General features: G+C 34.9%; 2 protein-coding genes across 4 annotated transcripts; both read left to right on the forward strand.

Moving 5' to 3' along the window:
- The first annotated feature begins 2,999 nt into the window (after window positions 1-2,999).
- Window positions 3,000-12,352, forward strand: LOC136067496 (desmethyl-deoxy-podophyllotoxin synthase-like). 3 transcript variants are annotated; one of them, XM_065773458.1, is made up of 4 exons: window positions 3,000-3,216; window positions 9,927-10,206; window positions 10,354-10,772; window positions 11,604-12,352. In XM_065773458.1, the coding sequence occupies exons 1-4, from the start codon at window positions 3,106-3,108 to the stop codon at window positions 12,219-12,221; spliced, it is 1,428 nt and encodes a 475-aa protein (XP_065629530.1). In that variant the 5' UTR covers window positions 3,000-3,105; the 3' UTR covers window positions 12,222-12,352. The 3 variants fall into 3 exon arrangements, with proteins under 3 accessions (XP_065629530.1, XP_065629529.1, XP_065629531.1); XM_065773457.1 differs by having other exon boundaries at window positions 9,927-10,772; XM_065773459.1 differs by lacking the exon at window positions 3,000-3,216 and adding an exon at window positions 5,263-6,544 and having other exon boundaries at window positions 9,927-10,772.
- A 4,097-nt stretch (window positions 12,353-16,449) lies between these two features.
- Window positions 16,450-17,358, forward strand: LOC136067511 (uncharacterized). Its single transcript, XM_065773488.1, has one exon. The coding sequence runs from the start codon at window positions 16,450-16,452 to the stop codon at window positions 17,356-17,358; it is 909 nt and encodes a 302-aa protein (XP_065629560.1).
- Window positions 17,359-23,601: the final 6,243 nt, after the last annotated feature.

Here is a 23,601-nt window from a genome sequence, read left to right on the forward strand (position 1 = left end):
TGATAAGGAAATGATTTTCAACCTAGAGATTTGAACTGGGAAGCTAAGATGCTGTTTGGCTTCAAAAATTTCATCACTCAATTTCCATCACTCATCACTCGTCACTCATAACTCATCACTCATCACTCATCACCTATCACTCTAAAATACCACACCCGTTTGGCACCATCACTCAATTTCCATCACTCAATATTTTTCACACTATTTGTGAGTCCCATACCTGTCATTTGGTCAGAGAAAAGCTGTTTTGTGGGCCCCACCATTTTTTCTGTTCTCATTTCCCCTCCTTCACCCCTGTTACTTTCCCAAAACACAGACTTGAACCCAACTTCAACCACAATAACAAAAACAGCAACAGCAACAGCAACAGCAACAACAACAACAACAATAACAACAACAACAACAAAATGTGGCCAATCAGACGGCTAATTCCACCTCCACCTCAGCCGGCGATGACGGGACGACGACAACGACAAGCCGATACAGAATTGATACGACGACGGTTGAGGTCGCCATCTTAGAGTCGCGGATTGGGTTCGCTGGTTGAGAACCTTGATTGGGTTCGCAGATTGGGTTCTTGGTTCTCAGTTTTTTTGAAACCATTCATGTGGGTATTTTGAAACCCCAATCCAAATGTCAGTTTCCATCCTTACCCGGTCATGGAGTGCAGCTTCAGACCAAAAAATTTTGTGATGAAGAACAAAAAAAAAAAAAAAAAAAAAAAAAAAAAAAGAAACCTAGAAACCCGAACCCAGTGAAAGAAGAAGGAAAAAAAAAAAAAAAAGGAAGAACTGAAGACCGAACCCAGTGAAAGAAGAAGAAGAAGAAGAAAAAAAAATGGAAACCTAGTGAAAAGGAAAGAAAAGAAGAAAAAAAGAAAAGAAGAAGAAGAAGAACCAAGCCCATAAACCAAACCCAAAAACCAACGTGGAAAGAAAAGAAAGGAGAATAGAAAAGAAAAGAAGAAGAAGAAAAAAAAAAAAAAAAGAACCAAACCCAGAAAGTGAAAAGAGAGAAAAGAAGAAAAAAGAAAAGAAGAAAAAGAAAAAAGAAAAAAAAGAACCAAACCCAGAAAGTGAAAAGAAAAGAAAAGAAGAAGAAGAAGAAGAAGCAGAAGAAGAAGAGGAGCAGGTGTGTGTGTCCCAGACCCGTGAAAGACAAAAAGAAAAGAAAAGAAAAAAAAAAGAGAAAAGAAGATAAAGAGGGAGCAAAAGTCTGACAGTGGGACCGGATGTGTAATATTATTTACAAGTTTGCCATTGAAAACAGAAAACAGAAAACTGAAAATAGCCAAAAGTTTTTTTCAGTTTTCACAACTCATAACTCAAAAAGTAGAGAACTAAGTTTTGGAAATAGAGTTATGAAAACAAAGAAATTGTGTAGGCAAACGAGTATTTTGCTACGGGTCCCATCATTTTTGAGAATTGAGTTATGAAAACAGAGAATTGAGTCATGAAAACTAGTGAACCAAACAGCCTCTAAGTTACAAAGATAGGAAGGTGTTTGGTATTCATTCCCCTCAAGCCGTGGATTGGCCTTTCAAATGAGTATGATGAACTTGTTATGCACTTAATTTACTTAATACGTTATAATGCATGTTATACATGAACTATAATTAGACTTTCAAATGAGTATGTGTCGAGGCACGAGCCAACAGTCACAAAATATTTGATAGGAGCACTCAGTTTTTTTCTTTTTAATATAAAAAAGTTATTGGTTAAAAACAATTATACAAAAGTCATGTTAGTGTATATGAAAGTCAAACAATCTTACCATTTGTTAATTAAAATACAAAATAAACAAAGCTTAAGTAATGACGTTTCAAGATATATATATATATATATATGACTTCATATGTTAGTAATAAATCGAATGAATATAGGGAAGATAAAAGGAAATGCACCCTAAAAAATGGGAAAAGTTTTCCATTTAACATTATTTTTGGAATAATTTAGTTAGTTGTCAGGTTTGTAATACTATTTTGCAAACTAACATTTTGAGGCTTTGAAACTCAATTTTAGAGAAGGAACTCGGGTCTCCAAGTCTAGAGTTGCAAGTGATGGCAATTTGATTTGAAAGAAAAAAAATCTGATGTGAAACTCGAGTCTCTCTTGTTGAAGAAAATCTAGGTTTGTGTGTGCTGGGTATGGGTTTGTCTTCTTCTTCTTCATCCTTTGGGTTCTTCTTCTTCTTCTTCATCCTTTGGGTTCTTCTTCTTCTTGATCTTCATTTTTTGATCTTCTTCTCTTTAGTCTCAGTCTGCTTCTTACCCATGCTCTATGTCCACATGGAATATTTATCCACATTTTTTGATCTTCTTCTCTTTAGTCTCAGTCTGCTTCTTACCCATGCTCTATGTCCACATGGAATATTTATCCACATTAGCTTGGAACTTGAGCCTTTAAGGCTCGAGATACTAATTTGCTAAAATGTTTTAAAAACATGCCAACTAACTAAATTGCTGCTAAAATCACGTCAAATGGCAAATTTTCCCCTAAAAAACTTTTTTTTATTATTATTACTAGTGTGTAGCCCGTCAGGGATGGAACTAGGACTTAGAGTTAGAGGGGGCATAAGTATAAACAATTTTTTTTTGAAACTCCAAATAGACATTCATTTAATAAACTATTAACAAAGAAAAATTCACAGAATTATTATGTCATTATATGGTTAATATTATACAATCATTACACACAATAAACAAGCACTATGCACACAAATATTTAACAACTACCCAATAAATTATAAAATTGCAAATAATCTCTTTAATTATTTACCTAAAAAAAATCTTTTTAATGTTTTAAAAGACACTAAACTAATAAACAAAAACACTAATAGACAAACTACAATAAAATGCACAGAACATCACAGGGGTTGTGGGCATAGGAGTTGACGTGTTGTGTTTATTAGTCCCAAGAGATGACAACTTTTTAATTTATAAAACAATATAAATTTTGGGCTTTATTAAAGAGAGAAAGACAGAGATAGGGTCAGAATTTTACCTCTCTCCTTGACTCTTTCTCTCTAGTTTCTTCTAGTCTCTTCTATGTCTCTTCGTCCCCGCTCTCTTTTAGTTTTCTTCACAATTCACAACACTGTCAACACATGATTAAATCTAAGTTAATAGAACAAGGATTCAATATGAGAGGGATACCTCTGTTCTGCTATTCTGCTATAGACCTGCAGTGCCACTTCAGAACTCCTCTGCATTCTGTTGTAAGTTAGGTTTTCCCTTTTTTTTTTTTTTTTTTTTTTGAATGGCTTAGAAATTCTCTTCTTTTTCCCTTGTTTCTTGCCATAAATTAGGTGTTTCCTACTCCTATGCTAGTTAAATCTCTAGTTAGAATTGGCTTTATTTTATTTTATTTTTGCTTGTGATTGTTTTGGGATGTTGTTTGGGCTTAATTTTTGTTGTTGGGCTAATATTTTTTTTATAGTTTTTAAAAATATTAATAATTGTTGAGAGGACAAAGTGTAATTTTATTGAAATAAATTATTAAAAATAATATATATATATATATATATACACACTAATTATATATATTTTAAATCTTGGGGGTGGGGGGCATTGCCCCCTCGTCCAACAATAGCTCGCTATGCATATGTACAGATACAATTAAAAATAATCACAATTATACTATTTAAATTATACCTAATATTAGCTTACACTTTTGTTAAAATAATATATTTCTAAAATATGTAATAGTTTTTCATTTAGAGCATTTACTAGAGATGGCAAACGGGTGGGTCGAGTCAGGTCAATTGAGTTGTAGGTCAAAATTGAGTTTGGGTAGAAACGGGTCATTTTTTTGCAGGTTAGAAACATTTTGGGTTGACCTGTATTTTTCGCATGAAAGTTTTTTTAAAAGAAAAAAGAATCATTTGCCATTTGAAAAATCACACAGCAAATTACTTGATGTAAAATGTATCATTTTGAATTTACCACTCATATAAAAAATGAGCTTAGCTAAAAACATTAATAATTTTTTTAATAATTTTAAAAATATACAAATCCCAACATTACTAACCAAAACAAAATAGCATAAAAGATAAGTAAAAAAAAAAAAAAATACACAAGTTTCCTTTTTATACAATATCAACATCTCAAAACATAAAAAAATTACAAATGCCTTATTAGATAACTAATGTGACAAAGAATAAAAACATATAAGAAATTTACAATTATTAAACTAATTTTATAATCTATTATCAATTGTGGTTGACACTTTATTTTAATTTGAGAATATACATTAAAATTTGATTGTTTACTAATTTATACATGACTTCTTTTATGAATATCATGCCATTGTTAAGCAACATACATTTTAGGAAATATTATAATTTATTTTGAAATGTCGTTTATTTGGACATGAATTGTTAAAAAATAGGCCTAAGAATTCATAATTTATGCTAATTTCATTGATATTTTGGCTTCACTCTTTTCACACTTAAGAATGTTTCTCATATATGTCTATAGTTTTAAATATATGTTTTTAACTCTATTTTAACCAGATTATCTTGGCATGCACTTTGTTATTTAATATCTAAATTTTTTTATTCATTACAGAATGTCTCAACCATTAATCTATTTCATGTAATTATGTAAACGTCTCAATTGTTTCCTTAATGCTTACAACAAATAATTAAACCAATATTATCTTAATTTTATTATTTGTTTACCAAAAAAAAAAGTTTTAAAAAATGGTTCGGGTCACGAGTCAGGTTGGATTGACCCACCGAAAAACGAGTTGAGTTAAGGGCCAATCCATTTTTGCTTTGTTTCAAAAAGTTAGGGTTGGGTATATTTTGGTTTAGGTCGGTCAGCAAATTCTAATCTGTTTTGCCATATCTAGCATTTACACCAGTCTTTGTAAAATAGAATAAGACCCACGTTTTTCCCAATCAACCCCCAAAACCTCCCACGTTAGTAATTATAATTACGTAAAATTCATCCACAATTACAATTTCTATGTAAATTGACATTGACTCTATTTATTTTACATTTAAGTTTTTATTCTTTCATTACATACCTTAAGGATAAAGGAAGGTAGTGGGTAGTGAATGTTTTATATAAAGAAAGATAAATAATTAAGAAAAAGAGAGAAGTTAATATTTCAATGAAATAGAGTCTAGAATAAATAATATGATGTTACTATTTTTTAAACATGGCTATATGCATAAGTTAATGTGAGTTTATCATGGCCAACAATTCTTCATTTTTTTTTTTTTTGATAATTACATGAAATATTCATTAAACTGAAAATAGAGATACAACTAAGAGAGCACACAACAACTGGGAAGAAAAAACAACAACAAAGTAAACCCCACTCTCCCCAATGGACTCGAGAGCCCAGCACTTAACATGTGTTTGCATATTAAAGTTTTGAGTTTTCTTTCCTTGGGCTCCAGCAACCTTTTTAAAAAGCCATCTCTGTGGGCATAAAGGGGAATTGGTGAACTCATTGAAAGGAGAGGGATTATTTGTGGGAAACGGGCTGGGTGAAAATTGGGCCTCAGATGCAAACAATGGAGAGCCTAAAACCGGGGCCTTTACAATTACGTTCTTACCCTTCACAGAAGACCCTTGGGAATCACGGGAGAGCATAGTTGAGGAGGGCGTTGGGCTCAAGGTGTTGTTGGAGCTTGTGTGATTTGATATAGCTATTAAGTGTGCATGCTCCGGATCCAGCCACGCCTGACTAGCAACCATCGGAATCTGAACACCGGTGACTTCGTTCAATCTTTCCTCCTCCGAACCACCACAGTTAGCAACTCTATGATTCTCAAAAACCTCCATGAAACCATTGTTTTTTTTGGTCCAGCCCCTAAAATACCTAAGGCAATCGGTCTCACCAAGACCTGGAACACCACAAATTAAACAAAAGAGAAGAAGCCGCTCCATTTGAAACCCAGACTTGAACCTAACTTGGAAAGCCATTATTCCCATATCTACAAACGTTTGATCAGAACCCATCATCCAAGCATTTCTTTGAGAGAACTTGAAGGCTCGCGCACACGAAGTCCGATCACGTGGTTGAGATGGAGAAAACTTCAAACACTTCTGTAAAGAGTTGTAGATGCTTAATACCCCTAGTGAAAGTTTGATCCAAGTTGCTGATGGAGTTAAGAAACCTTAAAAGCTACTGAGACTAAGAAAAACTGTATAAGAAGAGGGAGAGAAGACTTGTACTAGGCAAGAGGGAAAAGCTCCTACTGAGGGAGAGAGAGAAACTTTCTCTCTCCTACAAGCCGTAGGAGAAAGTGCAATGCTATTGCTAGCAGTTCTTCATGAAAGTAGAATAAGTCCAGTCCAATATTATTCTTTACTTTTTGCTGGGAGTCCCATGTTATTCTAAAACTTTTTTAAGTCCAGTCCCATACTGTTTTCTTAACTTTTGGGCCTATCTCACATGGGCCCAATATTAAAAGTGCTGGACTCTTAGGCTTAAGTAAAAAAATAAAAATAAAATGGAGGATGGTTTTTAAGAAATGGGAAAACGCTTCCAACACCGGCTAGGCATTGCAAATCCACTTCCCTTCTTCGGTATGTATTTCTCTCTCTCTTTACCATTTTTTGTTTAAGCTTTTTTGGCCTGGGTGTGTTTTTAGTAATGGGTATTTATATATTTCGGCATTGGTTATTTCTCTTTGCTTGACTTGCTTCCAGTCTTTCCACGTTCTATTTTGGTGAAATTGATTGACTGTGTTAATGGGTTCAAATTACACACTGTAGAAATTGTGCTAAATGGGTATATGCTTGCTGATTCATATTCATATAATCGTAGATATGCTACATGGGTATATGCTTGCTGATTCATATTCATATATTTTTAGATATGTTACATGGGTCTATGCTTGCTGATTCATATTCTTATAATGTTAGATATGCTAAATGGGTATATGCTTGCTCATTTAATATATACAATTTTTTTTAAAAATTTTTTTCATACTTTTTTTGTTCCCAAACAGCCAAAATAAGTATGAACACAATTTTTATTTATTTATATATTTTTTTTCAGAACATGGGCTGTCATTGCTCATTTGTTCTATCAATGAGTTGGGTTTTTTCTTTGTAAATATAAGCATAAGTTGTTTGGGTTGCTACCTTGAGTTGTGTTAATTTCTTTGGATTGATATCTTACTGATTGTTGATAGATTGTGTTTTTGCAATCAGCTGTTTAGATAAATTGTGTTGAAAAATAGGGCATCTCTTTAGTTATTATATGGGTGTACAACTACACTATATTGATTCAAAATTATGTCTTTTCATAGACAATTTAAGAATTATAATAATTATTCAAGATACATAATCACTTCCAAATGTTTTCTTTTTCACTTATGATTTGATATGTGAGATCCATCCACTAATTTATTTTTAGGATCCTGATTCTAACAACCTTGCAAGCTATGCATCATAACCAAAAATTAAATTTTGGAAAATTGTAGAGAATTTGGGGAAACAGTTGAAATGTTGGTTAAAATGTGCAAAAAAGTATGGAGAAATTGTTGCTGCCCATTTTATTTTTATTTTTTTATATTGAATTATTTCATTAAAAACAAGCTAATTTTAAAAAAATTGTTGATTTTTTCTTTGAAAAAAGTCATTTTTAAATCTAATTATCTGAGCTTTTAAGTTTTAAGATAATCTGATTTTTCTAATTATGTCACCTACATAAATGGTATATTTTGCGTGCAACTGTTTTACTTAAAATTATTTACTGTATAATATTTTAAAAATAAATTATCATGCTATGCCAAAAAACTGGTGACACAGCCAAACAGAATTTCATTAAAAACACTCTTTACTTTTTCTAGTAAGAATTCTAGCATAATATTGAACACTATCTCTTAGCAGAATACAACCTATAATATATTATTTTGTTTGCCACCTCACTTTCCTCATTTTTTTTTTTTTTTTTTTATATTTTATATATTTTTGGGTTGGAGATTATAGCCACCCCCCACCTGAACATTGTGGGTAATGTGCGTTTTGGGTTGACAAAATTTGTAGTCCACAAGTATTCTACTCTCTCTTTTTTTTTTTTTTTTTTTTCTAAACATCCACATGCATTTTGCTCATTACTAAAATTTGAATGAATTTTAACTCATGGAAGAAATGAATAACTTACTGCCTTCATTGATGATTTTTCAAAATACACACTAAACGAAATTTGCCTTTGGCTGCTGGCAAAAATGCTATAATAGGTTAAGTAGTAATGTGAGAACCATGACGTGAGGGGACTGAATTTTTTGGATACCCCTACTAGTCAGTGAGTCTCATAATGAAGACTTAACTAACAATGTTCATCCTCTAGAGGGATGTACAATGGAGTTGCCACTTGATTTATTCTAATCAAGAAACTCAAATGAAAATACATCTTATTAAAAATGAAATTCTTATTTACATTTCCTCAATAATGGCGAAAGTAGAAAATTACAGGCCTCCTTTCCTAGTTAAAATTTAAGATAGAAAATTACAACAATTAAATTCCTAGTTACAAAGTAAGAAAATGAGAAGAAAATCAGATTACCCAAGCCAAATCCCCAACCATTATCTTTACCTCCACATGTACTTGCTGATGAAACTCAGTTACCATTGATGTTGTAAGCCTATGATAGTACGGCTCACTCGCTCTGTGGAATCATCTCAAGTTTTAACACAGTTTAACTTGGGATTAGATAAAGGGGGCAAATGTTAATTAATTTGAGAATTTGTGGGGACAACGTTATATCTGAAAAATTGGGTTTTTCAAATTCAATTTCACCATACCTCCAAAGTGTTAATGTAATTTACCCATTTTTTTTTTTTTTTTTTGTGTTCTTTCGTTCTTTGTGTCAATTTTTATTTATGAAATGGCTAAGTACAAGTTTTTGTGGCTCAGATAAAAAGATCTTTTATCTATGTATATAGCTATATGTACAGTTTAAAACTTTTCAATCTTGTGGAGGCGTGCACCCACAAGGATTAAACTCTTATTGGCTGTTCAATTGTGAGAAATCAATTGAAACATACAATTGCTGAATAAAGTGAGGACATGAGAGAAATAGTGGTGCCAGAACTTGTTGGCAACAAGGCAACAAGGCTTGAACTATTATTGGATGGTCAATTATCATAAACATAAAATCAACTGTTACATAAAATTGCTTTAAAAAGTGGACATAAAAGGAGTGGTCGTACTTTTGCAGTTGGAAAGTACTTCCTTTATTTGGAGAGCAAAAATATCAATGTTCAAACGTATCACACACACACACACACACACACACACACATACACTCACATACATAGATGATCTAGGAGCACAGATTTTTCACAGCTGATCTGTTGTGATTGATATAAAATAAAATTTGTGTTACTAGTAGAATCATATGGAAATAATTTTCCTTCAATCATAATTTATTAGATTCTCAAGTTGTAAATATATACAATTTGCATACTGAGTTATCCCTTTTGATCCCTTTGAAAATGAGATAGGCACCTGCAATAGATGAACAGATTAAAACAGGAGGAACAGACGGCAGTTGATGTAAGTGACATGCATAATAGATAAAATAAAGCTGTTTAATTTGGCCTCTAGCACCAATAATTCTGATTAAAACTTATTTTACTACAAAATTGGACCTTTAAAAAATAAAAGGAAACAGTCATACCTCAAATAGCAATGAATCAAGATTTGATACAGAATCAACAGTGATAATTATAAAGCTAAAACCACTAGCATATTTAGCCTCCACAAATGTTAAAAACCAAGGTGCAGTATATTGTTCTTTGCAAATCTTTGCTGTATTATTGTTCCTTATGATCCCATGAATGCTAAACCTTTGCCTTAAAATAAGAGTTTCTGTACTTGTTCCCAATGCTTCAAGTTCCCCCCTTTCCTCTTTTTACTTGGCTCTTCTTCTTGTTTATTCTGGTTATTTACTGGAAGAGATCTAAAGCCAAAGGCCAAAGCCATAAGTTGCCACCAGGGCCATGGAAACTGCCTCTTATTGGGAATTTGCACCAGCTATTTTTCTCTCTACCACATCGATCTTTGAGAGACTTAGCCAAGAAATATGGACCTATTATGCAACTGCAGCTGGGTGAGGTCTTAGCTATAATCATTTCATCACCAAAAGTAGTTGAAGAAGTTCTGAAGACGCATGATACTGCTTTGGCAAATCGGCCAAGTGTTCTTGCCATTGAAGCTATGTCCTATGGTAATTCAGGTATTGTCTTTGCTCCCTATGGTGATTATTGGAGACAAATGCGAAAGATTTGCGTCTCAAATCTCCTGAGTGCCAAGCGCGTCCAGTCATTTAGAAGAATTAGAGAAGAAGAGGTGAATAATCTTGTTGAATCCATTTCTTTGTCAGAGGGAGTTCCAATTAATCTCAGTGAGAAGATATTCTCCTCAACATATTGTATAGCTTCCAGGGCAGCCATTGGGAAGAAGTGCAAATATGAAAAAGAATTCATATCATTAATCCAGGAAACGTTCACTCTAGGTGGAGGTTTTGACTTACCTGATTTGTTCCCTTCACTAAAGTTTCTTGGCTTCCTTACTGGTATGAAGTCTGCGTTGGAGAAAATACAACAAAACTTAGATAAGATTCTTGATGATATAGTGAATGAGCATAAGATGAAAAGAATCGCCACTTCAACCAATAAACATGAACCAGGTCCAGGTGATGATGACGGTGACGATGATCTAGTTGATGTGCTTCTCAAACTTCAGGAGACGGGTGAGCTTGAGTTTAGTGTCACCAGCAATCACATCAAAGCTGTTACTCAGGTATGCAAATAAGATCCATCAATTTATTTTCCCTTTTCTGCTTGTTTTTGTTTCTCTTCTTCTTCTTAAAATGAGCAGCGTTATACAAATATTCTTTAGGCAAAAAAAAAAAAAAAAAAAAAAAAAACCATTATATAAAGGTTAACAGATTTATTGTTTTACTACATATAGACTAAGACATGTTATTGTTTTCTTTGATTTTTCATTTTAGTTTATTTAGTTTATATGCTTATTTACAATATTTTAAAGTGAAATTGTTAGACAATACAACTATACTTTTACTTAATAGCTTGGCCCTTAGCTTTGGCAGCAAAAACGTTGTGTGTGTGAGAGAGAGAGAGGATTTGAACCTCCTATGGTATCAGTCAAAATATTAATTGGTTCTTATGTATGCGGGATTCGAATTCAAGTTGATGATAAGAGACTTTACAGATAAATTAAGTGAGATCCATTCAGCCATGACTTCTGCTTGCAATAGCGCCTCACATCTCATATATTTCCCTTGAAATTCTTCAACCCAAAGAATGAGATGGGCTGACATCCTTTGGTGCTTTGTAATTGGTTTTTAATTTATTTGTCTATTTTTTATATACCAGAATGTAGTTTTTAGAGCGGACTATTTGAGCCAAATACAGTGAAGGATTGTGTCATAAACAATTTATCTCTAGACATTAATTTCATGTGCGTAGAAAAAATAAACATCTTTAAGAATTTGGAAGAAAAATGTGTAAGATACTATGAAAAACATGCTCTGAGTAATTATCAAGCCAGCTTCTTCTGCTCAATATTGAAAATGCATACACTATGATTACAAATGGAGTTACTTTTCAGGACATCTTCACTGGAGCGAGTGAGACTTCAGCATCCACAATAGAATGGGCAATGTCAGAATTATTGAGAAACCCTAGAGTGATGGAGAAGGCACAAGCCGAAGTGCGACAAGTTCTACAAGGGAGAAGGAATCTTGATGAGACATACATTCATAAACTAGATTACTTGAAATTAGTTGTGAAAGAAACACTACGACTACATCCTCCTGGTGCCTTGGTTCCAAGAGAATCAAGAGAAAAATGTGAAATTAATGGGTACGAGATACCGAGCAACACAAAAGTAATCATAAATATATGGGCTATAGGAAGAGATCCTGAATATTGGGTTGATGCTGATTGTTTTTGGCCAGAGAGATTCCATGGTTCCTCTATTGATTTGAAAGGGACAAACTTTGAATTCATTCCATTTGGAGGTGGAAGGAGAATATGTCCAGGCATGTCATTTGCTCTTGCAATTGTTGAACTTGTTCTCTCTCAATTACTATTTCACTTCAATTGGAAACTCCCCAATGACATCAAACTTGAAGAGCTTGACATCTCTGAGTCTTTGGGATTAACCTGTAGGAGAAGGAATGATTTGTATGTAATTGCCACTCCTTGGGCTTCTCTTTTTAATTGAAAGACAGTGAAAAGTCATTGGACAGTGAATAAGTAATGCCTCTTGTTACGAATGATTGGATGTATAAGGTACCAGTTATCTTACTTGTGTGAATAAAACTAAGTTTGGATATATAGTATTTTAGTTTGATAGTATAATTGTTATTGATCTTTGGCGTTGGAAACACTAGTTCTCGTGTCAATTATGACATGGCTTCCGTCCTTTCTCCCTGTTCCTCTAAACGGGACTGGGGCATTTGCCCCACTCTAAAACAAGGCAAAGTTGAGCTGATAAGGAGGTAAGACATGGTTGCAAGACCCACTAGAACCTTGCAATTATAAAATATGACTGGGCATCTTCATAGAAAAATTATACATTAATTCATGTAAATCTGATTTTAATTAACAAAATCCCAAAATCTGAATCAGTTTTGAATTCCCCCAACTCATATCTGATTAGGTTATCCTCATGCCTCTCACAAAATATCAGGTTACTCAAATTCCACCTGCTACCATCTCTTAATTAGTTGATCGTTGCAATTCTCATGCCTAATAATGCAACATGAGTTTAGGGAAAATTATTAGGTATTTCAAGAGTATAGTGATGTGCTGATCCCTCCTCTCATATTCATAGTGGATCTCACCATTCAATTAATGAGACCCATGATGAATGTGAGAGTAGAAAAGTACTCCAAGAGTTCTTATTCTTAGTTTAGCAGCTATACAGAGGACATTTGTCATTAGAGTTTAATATTTTAATTTCGTATTACACCTTTTTTTATTTTTTTATTTTTTTATTTTTTATTTTTAATAATTTCCTTTACCATGTTTGGTTATAGCTACCTCTTTTGAAAAGTCGTAATGCGCATCTTGGGGCACATGATATGCAGGTCAGTCCACAAGTATTTTGACTTACTCCTTTATTTTATCATTGTTATTGATAATTTTTCAAATGGCTTCAATGTCCTAATAATGCATAAGGAGCATAGGAAAATTTGCTGTTTGTTGAAAATGGCTCAACCGGGAGATGAAATCAGTTTTACAACAAACAATTTCATGATATTGTGAGTTGCAGTGGCAGTTTCATTAAATCATAATAAATGTTGTAATTCAACAAATTATTGAATATTACACAAATAAGTACAATCAAATTATCCCACCTTGGTTGTGTGTGTTTAGTGTTTGCTGTTTATAATCCCAGTCTACAACTATAAATGTTAGGTTATTTTGTAGCTGTACTTTAGTTATGTAATGTATTATAAACCCGGTTTAAAACACTAATATTACTATTTTCGTTTGTGTTTTAATAAATATTACTATTTACTTGAAAAAAAAAAAATGAAGAGTGAAATAGAGAAATATTTAAAAGCTGAATTTTTGGAAATGCTTTCTCCCTTGAGAAAGAAACTCTCAATGTGCCCTAGCCCTTAGGTTCCTTGGCTCGACTACGAGCTTTGTTCCCTGGCTTTTGTTCAAGATCTACAGTTTCCCTTGATTGGCTATAATGGCTTTTAGGTAAATTTTTGGAAGAGAAATGATATGTTTACAACATTTTTATAATAAATCTTAAGTGGCAAGTTATTATTGGTTGTTATTGTTGGGACAAAAAAGTAACCTTAGTGTTAGGTTTAAATTTGAACCAATAACAACTAATCACCTATGATTATTTGTGAAAATATTGTGGACGTAGCACCTCTAATTTCTAGAGAGCAATTGCATTTTTTTTTTTTAGAGAAGCAATTGAATATTTTTTTTTCCTCATTTGTATTATTGTCTATCCCTAATTTGTCTGAATAGATTTGGTTTGCACAATTTTCTGTGAGGTTTAATATTCATTTTTTCATGATTTTATGGACTAATAAAAGCACAAATAATGATATTTTTTTCAAAAAAATTGAACTTAATGCAGCTACGTCTTTGAATTTAATTGAAAAACCTAATATATAATATAATTAAAGAATTGTACCTCATTTTTACCCTGTGTATGAATTTTCTTCCTTTAAAACTTCTTAAATTCCAGCTTGCACTTTTGGAACAGTTTCTATAAGGTAAATGGTCTAGTTTATTTAATAAATTCCACTACTCAATATTTATTAAAAAAAAGAAAAAAGAAAAGAAAAGAAGAGAGAATGGTTATACGAAAAAAAGAAAAAAAAAAAAACCAAGGAAAAAAAAAAAACATAGATGCAACAATTGATTAAAAAAAAAACTCTTATTTGATGCTCTTAGATCATAAACATGTTTGATCTCTCTCTCATATGATGAGACTTCGGGTAAGAATATTGAACCATTAATAATTTGTCCCATGTTGGGAATTATTTATGATTTAAAGGATAGTGGAAATCATGGCTCCAATGAAATTAGCACTTGAAATCATGATTTCACCTAAAATCATTACTTGGAGATGTGAGACGTGATTTCAGTGCTTCCTTGACTTACAAATAGTATTAATAATAATAATTATAAAAATAAATCCTTACACCAACCTTTACAATGCAAATTATTGAGTAGATGACACCTCATACTTGCACACTTCACAATTTAATTGATTCTTATTTCGCAGGCCCTCTTTTTGAAAAGATATTTCATAAGATGGTCTCATAAGATATCTCTCTTGTAATATATATTGCAATAGAAATATCTTATAAGATCGTTTTATAAGATAATTTTTTGTTTCCTCTGGAGATTAAGATTTACTAGAGTTAATATGATGTTGAAATATAGTGCAAATATGAAAAAGAACTCAGAACACTAATCCAGGAAACACTAAAGTCCCTTGATTTTCTTACAAAAACCAAGCCCACATTTTGAAAATGAACAGAAAAACGTACAACATTCTCAATAATATAGTCAACGATCATAAGAAGAAAAGAACTTCCACTTCAGCTAGAAAATGTGAAGAAAGTGATCATGATGATATGGGCCAAAATGGCCATATAGCACTATTTAGCAAACTATTTAGCAATTACGCCTTTGTTAACCTCTGGTTCATGGTTTGTTTGTTTGTTTGTTTGTTTTTTAATTGAAAAAATTGCAAAAGAAACCATTTCGGACCGAAATACATTTTTCGTCTGGAATGGCCGAAATGGCCAATACCTTTCGAAATGGTCCAATATTTAGAGCAAGATGAAACAGGTGGTGTTTCTGTACTAGAGTGAGTTTCGGAATGGAAAATACTAGCCATACCGGCCGGTATGAAACGATACTGACTTCCTTGATATGATGTGCCTGATTTGTACCCTTCACTAAAGTTCCTTGGTTTTCTTACAAGAACCAAGCCCACATTTTGAAAATGAACATAAAAAACAGACAACATTCTCAGTGATATAATCAATGATCATAAGAAGAAAAGAACTTCCACTTCAACCAGACAATGTGAAGAAAGCGATCATGATATGATTGATGTGCTTCTGAAACTTCAGGAAACGAGCGAGCTTGAATTAAATATCACAAACAACCACATCAAAGAAGTCACTCTAGTATGCAAATAATAATAATAAGTCAAGTCAAGCAATTTATCACCAGCGTTTCTTTTGTTGCTTTATTTTTTTTTTCTTCTCTATTAGTAACTAAGCATCTTTATACTAATGCTATGTTTGGAAGTTTGAAGGAAGAAGAGAGTAGAGGGGAGTAGTGGGGAGGAGATTAAAGGAGAATGATTATCCTCTACCTTATTTAGATGTTTTTAAAATTAAAGGAGAGGGAAATAATTAGCCTTTTCATAGTTTGTAATTTTGTTAATATGGTAAGAGTAAATTTGGTAATTCATTTGGTCAAGCATTTCTATGCCCTACTCTCCCTTCAAATCTCTTCAATTTGGGGGAATTAAAAATGAGGGGTTAAAAGTAGTTAGAACCCCTCTAAATCTCTCCGTCCTCTCTTAAAAAAATCCAAACAAGGTAATTTAACTTACTCTTTACTCCTCAAGAAGCCCAAGAAGTGACTAGTCCACTTAAACCCAACAATGAGGATCCTACTCCCAAGCAAAAGCCCACCTCACCACCAAACCCATCTAACTCTGCCCAGGCCAAAGGAAGTGGAATTTTAAAGAGGTTTGCCCGTGAAAAAGGAAAGCAAGCCTAAGGCAAACAAGTGCTCCAAAAGCAGGCCTTTCTGGTTCAAAAAGGCCGGGTAAGTTAGAATTTCCTGATGATATTGAGGGAGCCCTCCCACAAAAAAGGATGCACAAAATGCATGGAACCATCTCTTGCAATATTGGTAGTGGCTACTAGGCAGCACTGCTGGGCACAATGAATTCCTTATGTTGGAACTGCCGAGGAATTGGGAACCCCCAGTCAGTTTATTCGCTGCGCGACTACGTGCGGCGGTGGACTCCCTATATCATCTTCCTAGTGGAGACCAAAGCAAAACAAAAGTGCATGGAGAAAATAAAATTCAAGCTAAGTTTTTCTAACGGCCTAATTGTTCTTAGCCTAGGGAAAAGTGGGGGACTTGCTCTTCTTTGGTCAAAAGATATCAAGCTAGAAATTAAATCCTACTCCCAGCACCACATAGATGCCACCATAACAGAGCATGAAAGCAACTTCACCTGGAGGTTTACTGGGTTTTTTGGCCATTCAGAATCTCACTTAAGAAAAGAATCTTGGAAACTCCTGTCCTACCTTAACACTCAATTCTCTTTGCCTTGGTTCTGTTGTGGTGATTTTAATGAAATTCTATCTTTTTTTGAAAAATCAGGTGGCCCTTATAGAGCTCAGCGTCAAAAGGAAGGTTTTTGGGATGCGGTGAAAGTTTGTGGTTTTCAGGACCTTGGTTTCTCAGGGCCCCAGTTCACATGGTGCAACATGTGTGAAGGCAATGACCGAGTTTACCTCCGCCTTGACAAGGCCTTTGCAAACACTGATCGGCTCAACATGTTCCATAATTGCAGAGTTCACCATGTTGTTGATTCCACTTCAAATCATTGCATCCTAAGAGTCACTGACTCAAGGGCTCCGCCCCTATCTCAGAAACGCCACTTTCATTTTAAGGCCTTGTGGGCCAGATGTGAGGATTGCTATGGTATTGTGAAGGCAGCTTGGAACAGGGGTAGCCCTTCCAACACTCTAGGTGATATTGCTGCCAATCGAAATCTTTGTGCTTTCGAGTTATCCAAATGGAGTAAAGAGGTCTACGGAAACATTCCAAGAAGGATCTAGGAAAAAAGGAAAACACTACACACCCTCACAGTACAGGACTGAGATGGCTCACACAATGGTGTAATCAATGAGTTAAGAAAAGAGCTAAACGAACTCTTAGACAATGAGGAAACACTATGGCATTAGAGAAGCAAAATCCACTGGTACAAGGAGGGCGATAGAAATACTAAATTTTTCCACACTAGAGCTTCAGAGAGAAGAATGAAAAAAACTATCTTGGGTTTGTGGAATGATGAAGGAAGCTAGTGTGAGGACAAAGATAGTATTGCTACCACAACTCTAGATTATTTCTCAAAGATTTACACCTCAAGCTCCCCAAGCAGAACAGAGAACATCACCAATGCCATCCCATCTCGAGTCACAGATGATATGAATGTCGAGCTCACAAAAACATTTACTAGTGAAGAAGTCCTGAAAGCCCTTCATCAAATCCACCCAACCAAATCCCCAGGCCCCGACGGTATGTCAACCATTTTCTTTCACAAATATTGGAGCATAGTGGGTAGAGATATTACTAATATGGTCTTGAATGTGCTAAACTCGAATATGTCCATGGCTGAAATTAATACGACCAACATTTCTGTAATCCCAAAAACAAAACACCCTACTAGAATGACAGAGTTTCGCCCCATCATCTTATGTAATGTTGTTTACAAGCTTATCTTCAAAGTCCTAGCTAACCGTTTAAAAGCTGTCCTCCCTCAAGAGATAGTCGAAAATCAAAGCGCTTTCACAGCAGATAGACTTATTATTGATAATGTCCTAGTTGCCTTTGAGATCATGCATTATCTGAATCATAAATCAGAGGGTAATGACAGTTTGATGTTTGTCAAGCATGATATGAGCAAGGCGTTTAACAGAGTTGAATGGGGCTTCATCAAGGGAGTCATGGAAAAGTTGGGTTTTAACAGCAAGTGGGTTTCTCTCATTATGCAGTGCATTTCAACAATCACATACTCTATCATTATCAATGGGGAAGCATATGGCTGCATTACTCCTACTAGGGGCCTTCATCAAGGTGACCCACTTTCTCTGGGCCTTTTCCTTCTGTATGTTGAAGGTCTTTTGGCATTGATCTGCCAAGCAGCAAGAAATCAAGCTCTTAATGGAGTCTCTATTTGTAGGGGCTACCCACCTATCACACATCTCTTCTTTGCTGATGATAGCCTTCTATTTTACAAAGCTAACACCTAATAGTGCAATGAGCTGATGCACATCCTTAATGACTATGAAGTGGCGTCAGGTCAAAAAATAAATCTAGATAAGTCTTCGGTTTTCTTTAGCCCAAATACCCCCTTGGTCACTAAGGAGGAGATTCTCAACATCCTTGGTCCGATCCAAGACTTTCGGCACAAGAAGTACCTTGGTCTCCCCTTCTTTGAGTGGGAAATCAAAATCACAAGTCTTCGCTGAAATCAAGGAAAAAGTAAGCAAAAAACTTGCGGGGTGGAAAGAAGCTTCTTTCCATTGGAGGTAGGGAAGTCCTTATCAAAGCTATGGCATAAGCGGTTCCCACATACACTATGAGCTACTTCCTTCTTCCAAAAACCATGTGTGACGATTTGGAAAGAATGATGAGAAACTTTTAGTGGGGCCAAAGAAACCAAGAGTCAAAAATTGCTTGGGTTAGTTGGAAGAAGATGTGCAAATCCAAACTATATGGTGGCATGGGCTTCCAGAACCTCCACACCTTCAACCTTGCCTTACTTGCAAAATAAGGGCGGAGGATCCTCACAAACCCAAACTCCTTAGTGGCTCAGGTCTATAAAGCTAAATATTTTCCCTACGATGACATCCTAAGTGCAAAGATTGGTAGTAATCCTAGTTATGCTTGGAGAAGCATCCATAATAGCTTGATGATTCTAAAAGAAGGCACTAGGTGGAGGGTGGGGAATGGTAAGAGGATTCACATTTGAGAAGATAGATGTCTCCCAACACCAACCACGTACAAGGTGATCTTGCCTCAACAAGATTTTGACAACTTCCCAATGGTCTCCTCACTCATTGACGAGGACACAAAATGGTGTAAAACTAATTTGGTGAGATCAATCTTCTTGCCTTTTGAAGCTGAGTCCATTCTCAAGATCTCTCTTAGTTATAACCTCCCCGAAGATCAACTCATTTGGCTGGGCAACAAAAGGGGCTCTTTCTCCGTGAAGAATGCCTATTATATTGCAATGAGAGTTACTGATGCAAACAGCAATGGTGAAAGTACTACTGAGCACAATCAAGCCCCTTTTTGGAAAAGAATTTAGCATCTCAATGTTCCCCTGAATGTTCGGATCTTTGCATGGCGTGTTTGCAGAAATGGCCTCCCAACAATGCTTAATCTTCGGTGTAGAGGCCTTAATTCATCTGGTTTTTGCCTGCTTTGTGACAAGGATATGGAGTCCCTCCAGCATGCTTTTCTCCTTTGTCCCCATGCCATGCATACCTGAGCTTCTTGCCTTGATTACCCCTTGAATTTGTCAACCTCGGGTGCTGATATTGTGGACATTGCAGCCCAGTTTATTGAGGTGGGCAAGCTTAGTGATTTGGACTATTTTTTATGGTTGCATGGTTAATTGGGGAAACAAAATCAGGCCTATCATAATGGCGCAGCAATCCCACTAACCTAGGTCTTGGAATCTACAAGAAGAGCCTTTCTTGATTATAATGTTGCTCGGCTTAATAGTCTCCCAATCCATCCTCCTACTCGCTTACTTTGGACTGCACCACCACCAGGTTTCCATAACATTAATGTTGATGGCACAACAGATGTTGGGGTTGGCAACTCTTGCATTGGCGTTATCATTAGGGACTCCTTAGGGGCCACAATTTGCGCTCTCAGCAAGGTCCTTCCTATGTATTAGGATATATGTGGATCATGTTAGGAACATATGTCAATATTTTATTTAGTTGGCTAATCCTTTGACAAAACGCACTTCACTTGTAATTGGGTAAATCTAGGATGTGTTTAATACTTCGAAAAACATGCTGTTCAAGTCTAGTATTAAACCCATGAAGATTGAACCAAGAAACAAGTGAAGAAAAGCTGTTCATTAAAGCTGGATAGATATTTCGACACTTGCAGATAGATAGCTAGACAACTGCTTGACACCTCTCGACAGTTAGGCTACCTATCGAGATTTTCAATTGATTTTCATCACAATCTCGACATCTCCTGACAGTTGGTGGATTGATCGAGAAATCTCCTGTCTCCTCGATAGCTTCTCGATAGCTATATCTGTCGAAGTTTAAATCTCGACACCTCCTCGACATGTCTAGATTGATAGAGGTTACGAGAATTCAGATTTTCAGATCTGATTTTTGGCCAATGCTGACATGTATGTGTAGGGTTTATTTTCTCACAACCTTAGACCTATATAAGGCTTATTTTAGAGGCCGTCACATAAGAGAGTACAAGGAGAATATATGCAAAAAGTGACCGATGCCTTATTCTCTCTAAAAGAAGTTACTGCGTGTTTGTGCCTTAGGATTTTGTAACCAAGTACTTCTTGATCTTCATTGTTGATGAAGTGAAGAATTTTGCAGCCAACGTCTTCTTCAAGTTAGTGTGTTAGTCATGTACTAGGATTCATGCATCAAAGGGTGGCGTTTATATATTGAAGAGTTCAGAGGTTCTAAAGCAGTAGAAGGTTTCTACTGTGAGTTCATATACTAGGATTGTAGAGTCTAGGCACAAAAGTTTTGTACTAAATTTGAAACTTCTCTTTACTATAGTGGATTGCTTTTCGGGAAGTTTTCCCCCCAGGTTTTTTTACTGTGAAATTAGTTTGTTTCATTGGTTTTCCTAGGTCATCATACCTTGTTTTGACATGATATTGATGTTTGTTTGTTTTAACAAGTTTTATTTATAATAAATCTAAATAACAACTTGGGTTTAAAATTGTTAATTCTATCAACTGGGGTCTAAATTTCTCAACAAATGGTATCAGAGCATGTACACTCTGATTGGATTAATTTCCTGAGTGTGATCCTTGACCCCTGTTGTCATGGATCGTGGACAATCTCTTTTGATTCATCCTTTATTTGATGGCATTAATTATACGTACTGGAAAGTTTGTATTAAAGTCTTTTTGCAGGTTCTAGGTAAATAGGTATGGTAAGCTGTTGAAGTTGGCTTGATTCAGCATAAAGAAACACCGGTGGATTGGGATGAAGAAACAATCAAAGCGGCAAATTTTAACAGTAGGGCCTTGAATGCTTTGTTTTGTGGGGTGACCAATGAGGAATTCAAGAAAGTATCGTCCATGGAAGTTGCCAAGGAAGCATGGACCATTCTTGAGACCACTTATGAAGGTACTAAGGTAGTAAAGACTGTGATACTTCAAAGACTCACTAGTAGTTTTGAGGAAATAAGGATGGAGGAGGAAGAGACCTTTGATGAGTTTTATGCTAAACTCAAGGATATTGTGAATTCTGCTTTCAATCTTGGAGAATCTATTGCAGAATCCAAAATTGTTAGGAAATCCTTAGGTCTTTACTTGAAAGATTCTATGCCAAGATCATTGCCATTGAGGAAGTCAAGGGCATTGATCAAATTCCTTTGACTGAGCTTGTAGGGAACCTTCAAACCTATGAGATGGGATTAGGTTTAATGGGACAAGGTGGAAAGAGTGGAAACTTGGCTCTTAAGGGTATAGAGGAAGAGATTAAGGACTCTGAAAGTTAAGATGAAGATGATGATGAAGATGAGGATCTAACTTTTATAACTGATGATATTATCAAGCTTCTTCAATTTAGGAAAAAGGATAAGGGCAAACCTCCTAGGAAATCTAAATCCTCTAGGAAGGGTAAGAATGAGAAACCTCTTATTCAATGCCATAAGTGCAAAGGTTTTGGTCATATGAGGATAGAATGCCCAAACTATCTCATGAAGGAAAAGACTAAGGAGTCAAAAAATAAAGGGTTAGTTACTACTTGGAGTGATACTAAGAATGACTCTTCTGATGAGTATGTGGATGAATGTAAAGTTATGGTCGTTATTGCCACAATCGATAATGTGATTGTGGAGAGTGCTAGTGACAGTGAGGATTCTTTTGATGATAAAGTACACAAAAAAATGATCATTTAGGAAGCCTATGATAAGTTATGTACTGAATTTATAAAATCTGAAAAGACTCCTTATCTTTGTAGAAAAGAGCTTAATGAGGTAAAAACTGAAAAAGTTAATCTGTTGGTCAAACTAGATGAGATTACAAGGTTAGTTAAGACTCTTATTGTGGAGAACACCTCATTAGAAGAGAAGGTCAAGAATTTTGAGTTTGAATTTAGTCAAGCTAGAACTCAAATAGAGAGGACAAAGCTTGATGAGGTATTGAGTACTTAAAAGTCTAATTCTTATAAGACTGGCTTAGGATATGCTATTTCCTCCGGCTCCTCCACTTCCACGGCTTCTGGATCAAGGATTGTCTTTGTACCCTAATCTGAGAAAGGTGATAAAGGTATGAAATTCAAAACTGATTTGTCTAATTCTAAATCCTTTATTAGATCTCATGTTTGTCACCATTGTGGTGTTGCTAGACAAATTTATCCTAATTGCTTTAAGTTGTATCCTCATAAGCAATTGTCCAAACGGTCACAGGTTTCCTCTCAAGGACCTACACCTTTGTTTGGAGAGTTATTAAAAGTTTTGAGCTTTTTAACTCAATTCCAGGAGAATTTTAATTCTCCTATGTCCTTTAGTAGACATACTAGGACACATGCCTTTTCATCTTCATGGCTAAAGATTCGTGCGGTGTGGGTGAGAAAGGAGCCTAAGACATAATTGTCTTTTATGTTTTTCCTCTGCTTTAATTCTTTCTATCTAAAGTAGGACTCTCTTTGCTTGATTTCTTATTTGCTTTTGAAATCATGCCTTCATGCATATGCATATTTCTTTCACGCTTTCATGTTGTTTGTCTACTTTGTTTGGTTGTTTAGTCTTTATTTTGTTTATTTTTCAAAATAAAAAGAGAAGAATTAGAAAAATATAAAAATAGTGTGTGTTTTGTGTACATTGGTACTTGTGTACCTTTGATGGCCATTGAAATAAAGTTTTTTTAAACTTTGTATCTCTTGTATCTTAGATGAGCATCTCTATGCACAATTAAGTAAGTAAGCTTTGTGACTTTTGTTTGTGATGAGTAAGATTAAGTTATCTCTTGTACTTAACACTTGTATCACTCTTTTTGATGGGAAGGACTAAAAAATCCTAAGAGAAAGGTATAAATAACCATCTCACCACTGTAGCCTGCTAAT

This window comes from Quercus suber, unplaced genomic scaffold (assembly GCF_002906115.3).
Source record: "Quercus suber isolate HL8 unplaced genomic scaffold, Cork oak 2.0 scaffold_75, whole genome shotgun sequence".
In the NCBI taxonomy this organism is placed as follows: Eukaryota; Viridiplantae; Streptophyta; class Magnoliopsida; order Fagales; family Fagaceae; genus Quercus; species Quercus suber.